This window comes from Trachypithecus francoisi, unplaced genomic scaffold (assembly GCF_009764315.1).
Source record: "Trachypithecus francoisi isolate TF-2019V2 unplaced genomic scaffold, Tfra_2.0 Lachesis_group3, whole genome shotgun sequence".
Classification (NCBI taxonomy): Eukaryota; Metazoa; Chordata; class Mammalia; order Primates; family Cercopithecidae; genus Trachypithecus; species Trachypithecus francoisi.
In genome coordinates this window covers 38,369,897-38,382,657 of record NW_022681468.1, presented here as the reverse complement: position 1 = coordinate 38,382,657, position 12,761 = coordinate 38,369,897, and the positions used below count along the sequence as shown (strand labels likewise).

General features: G+C 33.6%; 1 protein-coding gene across 14 annotated transcripts in view; it reads left to right on the top strand.

Moving 5' to 3' along the window:
• GPHN (gephyrin) overlaps nt 1-12,761 on the top strand; it is a 791,686-nt gene that overhangs the window by 196,965 nt on the left and 581,960 nt on the right. For all 14 annotated transcript variants that reach the window (XM_033187698.1, XM_033187697.1, XM_033187683.1 and 11 more), the window contains exon 2: nt 4,908-4,986. In XM_033187698.1, coding sequence (XP_033043589.1) covers nt 4,908-4,986 — 79 coding nt within the window. The remainder of the gene's footprint in view (nt 1-4,907; nt 4,987-12,761) is intronic.

Below are 12,761 nucleotides of genomic sequence, written 5' to 3'. Positions count from 1 at the left end.
ATTTTTCTTCCTAGAGTTTTTTGAGGAGTCTTTAGAATTTTTTACATGTAAGATTAAGTCATCTGCAAAAAGGGAAAATTTGCCTTCCTCTTTTCTAATTTAGATGAACTTTATTTCCTTTTGTGGCCTGATTTTACTTATAAGTAATTAAGTTCTATCTTAAATACAAGTTGTAAAAGTATATATTCTTTTCTTGTTCTGGTTCTTAAAAGAAAGGCTTTTAGCTTTTCTCCAGTGTGATATTGGCTGGGTTTTTTTCATATTTGACCTTTATTGTGTTTAGGTATAATCTTTCTATACTTAATTTTTTAGAGTGTTTATTATCAAGGGAGTTGAATTTTATCAGATGCGTTCTTTGGATTTGAGATGATCATATGGTTTGTTTTCCGTCTATCATTCTGTTGATGTGATGTAGCACATCTATTGATTTTCATATATTGAACCATCCTTGCATACCTGGGATAAATTCCACTCAATCATAGTGTATTTTTTTTTTTCTGATGTGCCGTTGGATTCAGATTCCTAGTATTTTGTTGAGGATTTTTGCATCTATGCTAGTCATGGATATTGACCTCTAGTTTTCTTTGTGATTGTTGTTGCATCCTTGTTTGGTTTTGGTATCTGGGTACTGCTGACCTCATAGAATGAATTAGGAAGAGTTTCCACCTTTTTAATTTTTTGGAAGAGTTTCAGCAAAATAGGTGTTCTTTTAAAGCTTTGTGGTCCTGGGCTTTTTGTTGGGGGACTTTTTTATTGCCGATTTAATCTCGTTACTCATTATTGATCTGCTCAGGTTTTCTATTTCTTCTTGATTTAATTTGTGAGGTTATATGTATCCAGGAATGTATCCATTTAATATGTTTTCTAATTTCTTAGTGTGTAGTTGTTCATAATAATTTCTAGTGATCCTTTGTATTTCTGTTGTATCAGTTGTAATGTCTCATTTTTTATTTCTGATTTTACTTATTTGGGTCTTCCTTTTTTCTTGATTGTCTAGCTACTGGTTTGTAAACATAGTTTATCTTTTCATGAAACCAATGTTTCTTGTGATCCTTTGTGGGTTTTTGTCTCTATTTACTTCTGCTCTAATCTTTCCTTCTTCTTACTTTAGGTTTGGCTTATTCTTCCTTGTCTGGTTTCTTGAGATGCTTTGTCAGATTGATAAAGTGAAATTGTTCAAATTGTTTAAGTGTTTATTGCTGTAAACTTCCCTTTTAGTACTATTTTTCAGTACACTATAAGTTTTTGGCATACTGTTTCTATATTAATTTGTTTCAAGAAATTTTTTGGTCTTTTTAAATTTCTTCATTGAACCATAAGTTTCTCAGGGTCTTTTCTCTTTTTTTCTTTATTATTCTTATTAATGGTTTGATTTTCATGTATTTGTAGAATTTCAAAAGTTCCTTTTGTTACTGATTTCTGATTTTACTCTATTATAGTTTGAGAAGACACTTGATATGTTACTGATTTTTGAAAATTTCTTAAGGCCAGTCTTGTGGCCTAGCATATGGTCTATCTTGTAGAATGTTCTGTTGTGCTGATGTCAAAAAATGGATCTAAAATGGTTTACAGACCATATTTGGTCCAACAGCTGCAGTTGGACCAAATATATTCTGTAAGCCATCTTTAGATCCATTTGGATGCACATTTTTAAAGGTAACTTTGTTGGGTATAGTATTATTAATCAGTAGGTTTTTTTGTTCCAGTACTTTGCTTAAACCATTTTTTTTCTCTCTTGGCTTATAATCGTCCTGCTGAGAAATCTGCTGTTAGTCTGAAGGGGGTTCCCTTATATGTAACTTGATGCTTTTTGCTGTTTTTAGAATTATTTCTTTGTCTTTGACTCTTGGCAGTTTGAGAGAGATGTGTCTCAGAGATGACATTTTCAGGTTGAGTATTTTGGGGATATTTGACCTTTCTAGATCTTGATGTCTTTCTCTCAAGATTTGGGAAGTTGTCAGCTATTATTTTACCAAATAAGTTTTCTATGCCTTTTCTACGCTCATTTCCTTCTATAATTCACAAAATGTGAATATTTACTTGATGGTTTCCCATGTCATAAAGGTTTATTCATTATTTTTTAAAAAATCTTTTTTTTCCTTTTGTCTGACTGGGTTATTTTTAAAAACCCAGCTTCAAGTACTAAAATTATTTTCTGCTTGATCTATTCTATTATTGAAGCTTTCGATTGTATTTTTAAATTTTAATTGTTGAATTCTTCAGTTCCAGGATTTCTGTTTAGTTGTTGTTTTTTATGACATTCTATTTAATTTCTCATTTAGATCACCAGGTTTTTTTTCTGATTTATGTATATTTTCTATCTGTGTTTTTTTTGTATCTACTGAGTTTTAAAAGATTATTATTTAAATTTTTTTCAGGTATTTCATAGATTTTCTTTTAGGGGCTCTGTTATTGGAGAATTATTGTGTTTCTATGGCAGTGTCATATTTCCTTTTTTGTGTGTCTTGCATCCCTACATTGATAACTGTGTATATGTTTAACAATTTCTTCTTTCAGTTTTCTGGATTCGCTTTTTTAGGTAAACTTTTTTCTGTAGACATATCTATAGTGTCATTTGGGTAAAGTGTTTTGGCTTTGGTTCAGGTGGTTGCATTAGTGTAGTCTCTGTATGATTACTTTGGCTGTAAATAATGTTAGCAGTGTCTGCAGTTTCCCAAGAGGGTTCAGGTGAGGTTGTTCATGGAGTCAGTGACAAGACTTGTCTGGGGACAGGGATATTTGGTGGGCTTGTTCTTTGGCTCCTAAGGATTGTGCACAGTCGCTGGCAGTGTTAGCAGTGGGTTGGTTCTTGGGCTTCTGGGTGGTGATTGGAGGTACATGGTGGCCTTACCACTGGAGTTCATGAGGTCATCATTTGTGGTGCGCACTGGGTGGGCCAGCCCTCAGGCCCTCAGACTCCCTGTTTGCGCACCGACTGTAGTTGTAGCAGGCCTTGGTTGAGCCAATCTTTGAGTTCACAGGTGGCACACATGGGTGTCTTCGTTTTTAGATGGATATTTTATCAAGGTACAAACTTGGATTCATAATTTTTCTTAAGTATTTTAAACATATTGTCCCATTGTCTTCTGGATTTGATAGTTTCTGTTAAAAACTCAGCTTTAGGTTTTCTTGTTTTTCTTTTGAATGTGATATGTCTTTTTTCTCCCTCTGTTATTAAAGTGTTCTTGTTATCTTTGATTTTCAGCATTTTGAGTGTTGGTTGTGGTTTTTTTCACCTTTGCCAGTGTGGTGTTTGCCATACTTCCTAAGTCAGAATGTTACTATATTGTATCAGTTTTAGGCTAGTCTCAGCAATTTTTAACTTTTTCTGAAAGTATTGTTTCTCCTCATTTTCTGTCTACTTTATTCTAACTGGAATTGTATTTGCGTTAAAGTGTTTAATTCCCACATATCCCTTATGCTCTGTTCATTTCATTTTTTTGATGCTCTGCTTCAGTGTGGATATTTTCTGCTGACCAATATTCAAATTCACTAATCTGTGCTTTGCTGTATTCAGTCAGTTATAAAACCCACCCACCAACTGCTTTATTGCAGATAGTGTTTTTCAGATATAAAATCATTATTTAATTTTTAAAATAGATTTTCATTCTTGGTTGAAGTTTTCCTTTTTTCATCTACTCTGAAGATCTTTCTTAAAGTCCTTGTCTTCTGATACTCTGTATCATCTGTGGGTCTGCTTATATTTATTCTCTTTTCCCTTGATTGTTAGTCACATTTGTGCCCCTTTCCATACCTTGTAAGTTTTATCATATACCAAATATTGATTAAAATAGAGCAGCAGAAATTGAACGAAATATTATTTTTCTTCAATTCCGTATTAGAAAGATAAGATCAAGTGCTAGTCACCTCAACTCAATTATGAATCTTACTGCATCAAGTTTGGGTAGCAGCTTTTGATACACTTAGAATGCCTTTGATTTTAAATGTCCTAATGACAGGAACTGTTGTGTTGCCGACTATTCTGTCTGGTGACTTTGTATTTATATACTGTAAAATTGTTGGAGATTTTACTCTGCCTTTCTGGTCCTGCTCCCTTTACTCATTTCCTCCTGCTCCCCACCCACTAAGGGGATGCTTTTGGTTGAGAGCAAATATCTTGTGGGAAGACCTATTAAAATTTTAGGCTCCATCTGTTCTAGTGTGACTTTGACTTCTAATCACCACAACATTACAGGGATTATTATTTGCCCCATGGCCTATCCTCCCAATTGCTGTCCCAAATCTTCTTAGGTAATTCTGGTACTCAGCAAATTTTTCAGGGAGAAAACTGTCTGTAATTTTGGGCTTCATCAGATTCCAGTTTTTCATGCCAGCTTACAAATTATCAAGAGCTGTGCTGGTTTTTCTTTTCCTTAGTAATGTCCTTCTTTCTTATCTAGCCTGTGTCTAAATGGCAAATCCTTCCAGAAATTAAAATAATAAGGAGGATTAACTGACTTAAGAGATATTAATCATCAATCATCCTGCAAATTTAGTTTATCCTTTTTATTTCCATTGCTCACCAATATTTTTAAAAATATGATTTTGTAGTTTGTCTCTTTTTTTCCTAGTTGTTGTGGGGCAGTGACTTGCTGCTGTGTACTAGTAAATTAATCTTGTAATAGTAAGAACAAAATTTAGACCGATATGTTTATTATTTTATATAATGTATTTATATAGAGTTGGTGGGCTTAAAGTAGTGGATTGTTATTGAAGTGTTGGCTGGTTTAGAATATTAACATTTGTTGCTAAATGCACCAGGCCTGTAAATAAACCAATATTAATATTTGGGGAAATTTTTTTTTAAAAAAGCCATTTTTCATTTCAAAATGTCTTTTGGTCAGCAATAGCTTAAATGAAATGTAAACAAAAATTAATTGTTTTTTCTTTTCCCCGTTCTTATTTAGTGAGTGATAGTTGCTTCAGGAATCTTGCAGAAGATCGCAGTGGGATAAATCTCAAAGATCTCGTACAAGATCCTTCTTTGTGAGTATTTTGCTTTCAGTATTAAGTATAAATTATTAGTGTTCCTTCTCTCAAAAGAGTTTTATCTGAAAACTTATTTAAGGTACAACAATTTTTTCTTTTCTAATACTGTGTTTTACACGTATTGAAGTCTGACAGAACAGTTTCTTTTTAGAAATAGATTTTAGAAGGAATGATGTCATGATTAATGATCGATTTTCAAGGAAGAATGCTGATGGCTGATGATATCTAGCCAATGTGGCAGTAGCTGCTAGCCAAGGAAGATGATTAGTAGTTGATTTGCTTGGGAAAGACAGATTGAATTTGTTTACAACAATTTGAAGTTTTTTGAATATATTATTTATAGCAATTATTTGTAATTATAATTAGAAATATAAAGTAGTTACTTGTAATAACAATATACATTTGAATATGTTAGATATATTTCTAATGTTTTACATATGGCACAGGAATTTAAGGAGTTTTATAGGTTTCAGTTTTTAATTTTTTTGCTCATCAGTCAGTCTCATTCTTTATTAGCATATCTTTCTAATACATATATTCTACAATAATGTCACTTTCTATTTCATGAATTTTTTTACAGTTTTATATTTACTGGTAAATATGCGTACTATCTATGAACATACCTTCCCAATAATATCACTGTTTATTAAAAAAATTATTAAAACTAGTTAAGCCTGTGAAGCAGAGTAAAGAAAATTGAATGCTGCCAGGTGCCTTCTTTAATGACACATATAATGCATACAATTAAATGTGTCCTAATAGGAAATCCATCTCCCAGATCACATGTAATCTACCCTCCCACAGGATTCACTAATAAGTCATTGAGAATTTTGTGAGGAATAAACACAAGAATATCTTGAAGATTATTGATTTTTTAATGATTGACTAGTCATGTTAAAAAATATAATGAGAGTGCTGAAAATGTATTGAATATCGAAGTTTATATGTAATGTCATGAGTTCAGAATGCATTTCCAAGTCTATCTCTCTCCATTTTTTTCTTTTCTCAATCTTTCTTTTTCTAACTCAAAAGGATTGCGAATATTCCTCCTCATTGATTTTTATCCCTATGAAGATAAACAGTTGTCCTTTGAGTCCTGTGAAAATTTAACCAACAATGTAATGATTCAGTTTGGATGTAAATATACCTAGTGAATAACATTTAATTGCATTAAGAGTTCTACTTTCATTATGGATATGGGTGGAAACTTTACAGTTTCCTCAAAAGACTTAGCTTATTTGAATGAATAAAATAAATTATTGGCTGGGCACGGTGACTCATGCCTGTAATCCCAGAACTTTAGGAGGCCGAGGTGGGTGGATCACGACGTCAGGAGATTGAGACCATCCTGGCCAACATGGTGAAATCCCGTCTCTACAAAAAATACAAAAATTAGCTGGGCGTGGTGGCGTGCGCCTGTTGTCCCAGCTACTTGGGAGGCTGAGGCAGGAGAATCTCTTGAACTCAGTAGGCAGAGGTTGCAGTGAGGCGAGTTTGCGCCACTGCACTCCAGCCTGGGCGACAGAGCGAGGCTCCATCTCAAAAAAAAAAAAATTATTATTGTATTATTTGTAAGATATATTTTAGTAAAATAAGACTGTATATCTGTTTAATGCAGCAATATGATGAAAAAACTTTGCTCATATGAACTCTAATTATATAAAAGATTTGAAGAATTACACTTGAATAATGGATTATAATAATCAATTGTCTTGTTTTGAGAAAACTTGTTGCTTCTTCCTGGAATGTAGAATAACATTCATCATTCAACCTACCACTAAATTCTATATTTAATTTTAGTATTCTAAAAAAAAATTCATCTCAGACCACTTCATTGGAAGGACAAAATAATTCTCAGTGTACCTTTATTAAAACAGCCGGAAATATCTTAATATAGCATCATTCTCTTAACCCGCCATTATCCTCTTGGATTAGTCTAGTATGTAAGAATGTCAACATTCATGGAGAAAGAGTTTGTTTTTGCTCCTGCCTGCTTGACTTTCTAAGGAATTTTTTCTTTATTAAGAACTGTCATTATATACTATTGATGACTTGAATTCGTATTTTAAAGATATATTCCTCATTAGGTAAAATCTTCTAGAGAAAAAAATGCCCAATGTGGAAATATATATATATATGTATATATTAATATTCATGTGTTGTTATGATGGGAAATATTTTATTCTGAGTTCCTGTCTGATTGCAGTATTCATTTAGTATGTACACTGTAGGTGAGGATTTTTTTTTTTAAAGCTAGATGTCTCTTTTCTGTCTCAGACTCTTGACGTAAATGTTCACTACATTTCATTGATTCAGGTATACTAGATGGTGCTACATGGAGTTGGATTGTTTATGTTGAAACATTGAATAGGAAGTATATCAGAAATACTTTTGTTTTGTTTTTACAAAAATCTCCTATTCGACCGGGCACGGTGGCTCACGCCTGTAATCCCAGCACTTTGGGAGGCCAAGGTGGGCGGATCATAAGGTCAGGAGATCGAGACCATCCTGGCTAACACAGTGAAACCCCGTCTCCACTAAAATTACAAAAAAAATTAGCCAGGTGTGGTAGCAGGTGCCTGTAGTCCCAGCTACTTGGGAGGCTGAGGCAGGAGAATGGCATGAACCTGGGAGACAGAGTTTGCAGTGAGCCGAGATCGCCCAGCAGCACTCCAACCTAGATGACAGAGCGAGACTCCGTCTCAAAAAAAAAAAAAAAATCCTCCTCAAAATATCACTGTCATTTGATAACTACTCCAGACTAGTCTGATGGTTATTAAAATTGTATACATGTTGTTTTAATACATGTTCCATATAAAAATTATTAGAATAAGATGTGTGTTTAGTGAATGCTTTGTATGTTAATGTGCCTGGTAGATTCATATTATGATTCACCCATTTGAGCTGCTGATACTGAAAGGAGTTGATGGTAAATAAGAATTAAGAATTTTAGCCCCAATACTGTTAGAAAGGAAGACAGAATAATAGAGCAAGAAAAATTAGGCTAAGGAAAACCTAGGCTTATCTAGTCAATATTGATACTCAGAGAAGTGTATTATATGTCTTAATTAGATAAATGAGCTGATACAGAATTTCTGTAGACAAAGTAAAGAAATAAAACTGTAATGAGTTTTATTAAGAATATACGATATAAAACAGTGTTTAAACCAAGAGTAGTCAGAGCTAGATGAGTGGCTTACTATGTCAGAGATTGAAAGTGCAGAACCTAAACTGACTAATTCATACTCTAAATCGGTGTCAGGCTAATGGAACAATGATAGGTACTCTGTAATTTTCTTAAACTGTATGGTACAAACTCCAAGATTTTACTGCCATTGTAGTAAAACTTGTTACTGGGCTTGAATGAACTGAGTGAGCTATTGTGTGAACATGACAGAGAGATGCCATGGGAGAAAAAAATATGAGAAAGTTATGAATCTCTAAGCAAGACTTTCTGGTCTAGCTACTAACTGTTCAACTGTTGTAATCATAGGAGGAGAATGTGATTTGTGGCAAGATTGAGGTTAAGGGAATACCTGACAAACTCTTTTATTTGGGTAGTTACTCTAAGAATACTTGTTTCTATCACAGTCCTGTAGGTGTTGAGTGTAAGAGCAAGCAGAGGAACTTGACATTCACTTTTTGCTGATCAATGTGCCTAAGGATTTGTTTGAATTAGTAATTTTCATGCATGCTTAATTTCGAAATAAACAGTGTAACAATGTGACTGTTTTAGTAGCTCATCTTCTATTTATGGTTATAAATATTTTGATGTTGATTTCCTCTGCTGTGTGTATCATTTATCAATTTGAGTTGTGTTATAAGAACTCTTGCTATAGTTGTGGTCTCAGTAGCGCATTGAAAGTGTTATCAAGTGTAACTTGATGTTATCTCTATATTAGAAACTTATCTAATGTGCTACATAATTTTCTTGCATATAAGTTATTCTTAGTGGGAGATTATTTTTCAAGTGGAGAAATACATACTATGGAAGTTATTAAATCATTTGTGTTTCTTCTGGAGAGATAATATTATGTGCAAAAGAGATACTCTATATAAAGTACATTATTTTGAATTGTATTCAGTTGTATTCTCTATAGAAGTAATTCTTAATCATACTTCCAAATCTCCATCTACTATGTGCTGCAGATAAGAGATATAACATATTACCATATTTATGCTTTAGATTTCTTATTGCTTATTTATAAGCTAGCATAATTATTTGAACTCAGACTCATTTATAAATATTATTAAAAGTTAGGAATCACAAAAAAGAAAAAAGTTAGAAATCAAAAGAAAAAGAAAGCATAAGAATGACAACTAGAGAAATGTGTTTGTACATTTATGATGATGATGCTGATTGTGTACATGTGGAATGTGTCTCACTTTATTTAATTTGCAAAGGCTCTTACAAATTTAGGACCATTTTAGATGTGTACTGTGTAAGATGGCTAGAGAAAGAATTTTTTTTAATGAATTCTTCATGGAAGAATTGGCCATCTCTGAATGTTATCATTCAGAATGCAGGATATTATTTGACTATAAGGATATTTCTTAGAGTCAAATAGGACACATTTTCCATTGTAGGTATATACGAAATTTCGCATATCCATTCATCCATCAGTGAACACTTGGGTTGCTTTCCCCTTTTTATTGCTGTGAGCAGTGTTCTTATGAACATGAGTGTATGAATATCTTTTTGGATCCTGATTTCAATTCTTTTGGATATATACCCAGAAGTGGAATTACTGGATCATATGGTAATTCTATATTCATTTTTTTTTTTGGAAGGACTGCCATATTATTTTCTGTAGCAGCTGCAACATTATACAGCTCCACTGGCAATGTCTATCAGGCTTCTAATTTCTCAACGTCCTCACCAACACTTATTTTTTAAAATTCTAATTATCCTAATGGGCATGAAGTGATATGTTCTTGATGTTTTTAAATGAACTTTACTTGCTTCTTCACATCTTGTCTTTAATAATGACTTTCATTGCCAGGCATGGTGACTCATGCCTGTAATCCCAGCACTTTGGGAGGCCAAGGTGGGTGGATCACCTAATGTTGAGCCAGCAAGGCCAACATGGTGAAACTCTGTCTCTACTGAAACTACAAAAAATTAACTGGGCGTGGTGGCAGATGCCTGTAATCCCAGCTACTTGGGAGGCTGAGGCAGGAGAATTGCGTGAATCTGAGAGGCAGAGGTTGCAGTGAGCTGAGATCACACCACTGCACTCCATCCATCCTGAGCAACAAGACTGAAACTCCATCTCCAAAAAAAAAAAGACTTTCATGCAAGTAATCAAGAGAGTAAAGAAAAAAAGGTGTTTTATATATTTGACTGTTTTGATAATGTTGTATATTGTGCAGTAAACTGTATAAAACTGTGTTACTTATAGTAACTGTGTTTACGTAAACTAGAAATTATCTTCACTGTGATTACAAAGACTATAAAGCACGAATAAGTCCATTGTAATTTTGTAACCATAGAATTTTAATTAGTTCATCTTTCCTGTTTGTATTGTTTGACTTGTATTTCTGTTATTCTTGTTATACCTCATTGTAAAGGATTGCTTTTCGGAAAAAGAAATTTTTTGTCCTTGGAAATTATCAGCTTGAAAGTATAGCTCACTGATTTAAAAACCACCACCACCTTGTAGCTGAAACGTTATTTTGTTACTATACATCATTTATACTTAATTATGGCATTTTATGTTTAAGAACAAAGATAAAATTGGACAAAGTTGTTGTATCTAATTGTAAATTTTGTAGACACAAAAATTTTATTTACCTTTATGTATTTCTTTACTTATTTTACCACCTGTAATAGAATCTTTACTATTTTGTTGGTCCTGAAACAGAGGCTCATCTCTCTGAGTGCACTTATCTTCACACTGCAGTCTGATTAAATGATATTTTGGGCCCTTGGATCATGCCATTAAATATGAAGGAAAGTTGGGATTGCTGTCTGGAAAGCAGTCATCTCTAAATTTAGCGTATATTTATCTTCTGGTGTTAAGATAGGTTGCTATGGTGAATTGAGTTTCTTTAATATGCCAGTCAGCAGATGATAAACAGTGGTTTCTGAAGTGGTTATTTTCTGTAGGGATGTACATTTTCATATTGCATTTTCAGATAGATGAATGTAGTTATTGCTTTTTATGGACTATTTATAAAGTTTCCATATTAAGGTATCTTTGAGAATTTTAACCTTTATTAAACAAAATAGGAGAGTTTTTATATTGTTATTCTTCGTTTCCCTGTAGATAAATTTTATTTGATATAAAAATGCATTTTTTAATGGCAGGTCATTACTGATTTTTCATTTTGCTCTGCTACCAATAGTTCTTCCAAATCTAAGACAGCTACCAAAGCTGTCTTGTTTGTAATAATAATAGCTCTAACTGTAAGTTTTTTATTACATTTAATCAGTTTTTTTTTTGGTGCTACCTAGGTTATGTATTTATTGGTCTATGAGGTATATATTGGGACAATACAGTTTAGTCTGGGCTGGTACTATGGAGTTATGGTACTGTTCTATATCAGGACTGTAAATCCAAAGATATACTTTGCTTTTAAGAGGACATTTCTTCATTTTCCTCTGTTCTTGGGATATATGTTTAACATTTAATGAGTTTGCTCATTTTATAATTTATTTAAAAGCATTAGTAGATTCTTATGTTTTTTTTTTTTTTTTTTTGAGACGGAGTCTCGCTGTGTCGCCCAGGCTGGAGTGCAGTGGCCGGATCTCAGCTCACTGCAAGCTCCGCCTCCCGGGTTCACGTCATTCTCCTGCCTCAGCCTCCCGAGTAGCTGGGACTACAGGCGCCCGCCACCTCGCCCGGCTAGTTTTTTTTTTTTGTATTTTTTAGTAGAGACGGGGTTTCACTGTGTTAGTCAGGATGGTCTCGATCTCCTGACCTCGTGATCCGCCCGTCTCAGCCTCCCAAAGTGCTGGGATTACAGGCTTGAGCCACCGCGCCCGGCCGATTCTTATGTTCTTTAGCAATCAGGTTTAACAGACATAGTTCCTATAATCAGCAAACTTATGATTAAAGACGGATAATATCCAGGTTTTCTGCTTAAAGCATATAAATAACCAATCTAGTATTTAAAAATTTTTTAATGAAATAATGTATCATTTTAGTTGATTCTTTCATTTTCAGGGTACAGAAACCTAATTCAAACTAGCTTAAAAAGCAAATCAGTAGTGATTGGCTTATGAAATTTAGGAATACTTCTCACAGAATAAGGAAAAAAACTTCAGATTTAGGTCAGTTGTGGGAACTTCAAGGAATAGAATTAAGAGTTTTGTACAAGTGGTCCTATTTCTCTTACCCTATACCATCACTTATTCTTATCTTTTTGGTCTTAGTCTCATTTATGGTAGTCAGGCTTTCTTCATTAAACCAGGAAGATGGCTGCTAACTTACTCTAATTTCCTTCCTTCTGACTGCATGAAATGTAAATTACCATGGAAAAGTAATAATTTCATTAATCTTTTCATGTGCCCACGCCTCAGCCAATCACTCTGGCCACAGCATAGGCTATTTTGATTGACTAGTCATGGAACAGATGTGCCTGTTGTCAAAATGCTGGAATACTATAAGTAACTGGGGGAGAAGGTGATCCTCAAAGGAAAGAGTGATAGAAATTAAGAAATGTCCACTGTATTGATTCTTTGTTGTTAATTTAAGGAAGATCTTATGCATTGACAGGAATTTTTACTACGTTTGCTTTCACATGGTATCTCAGATAGATGTTGGTAA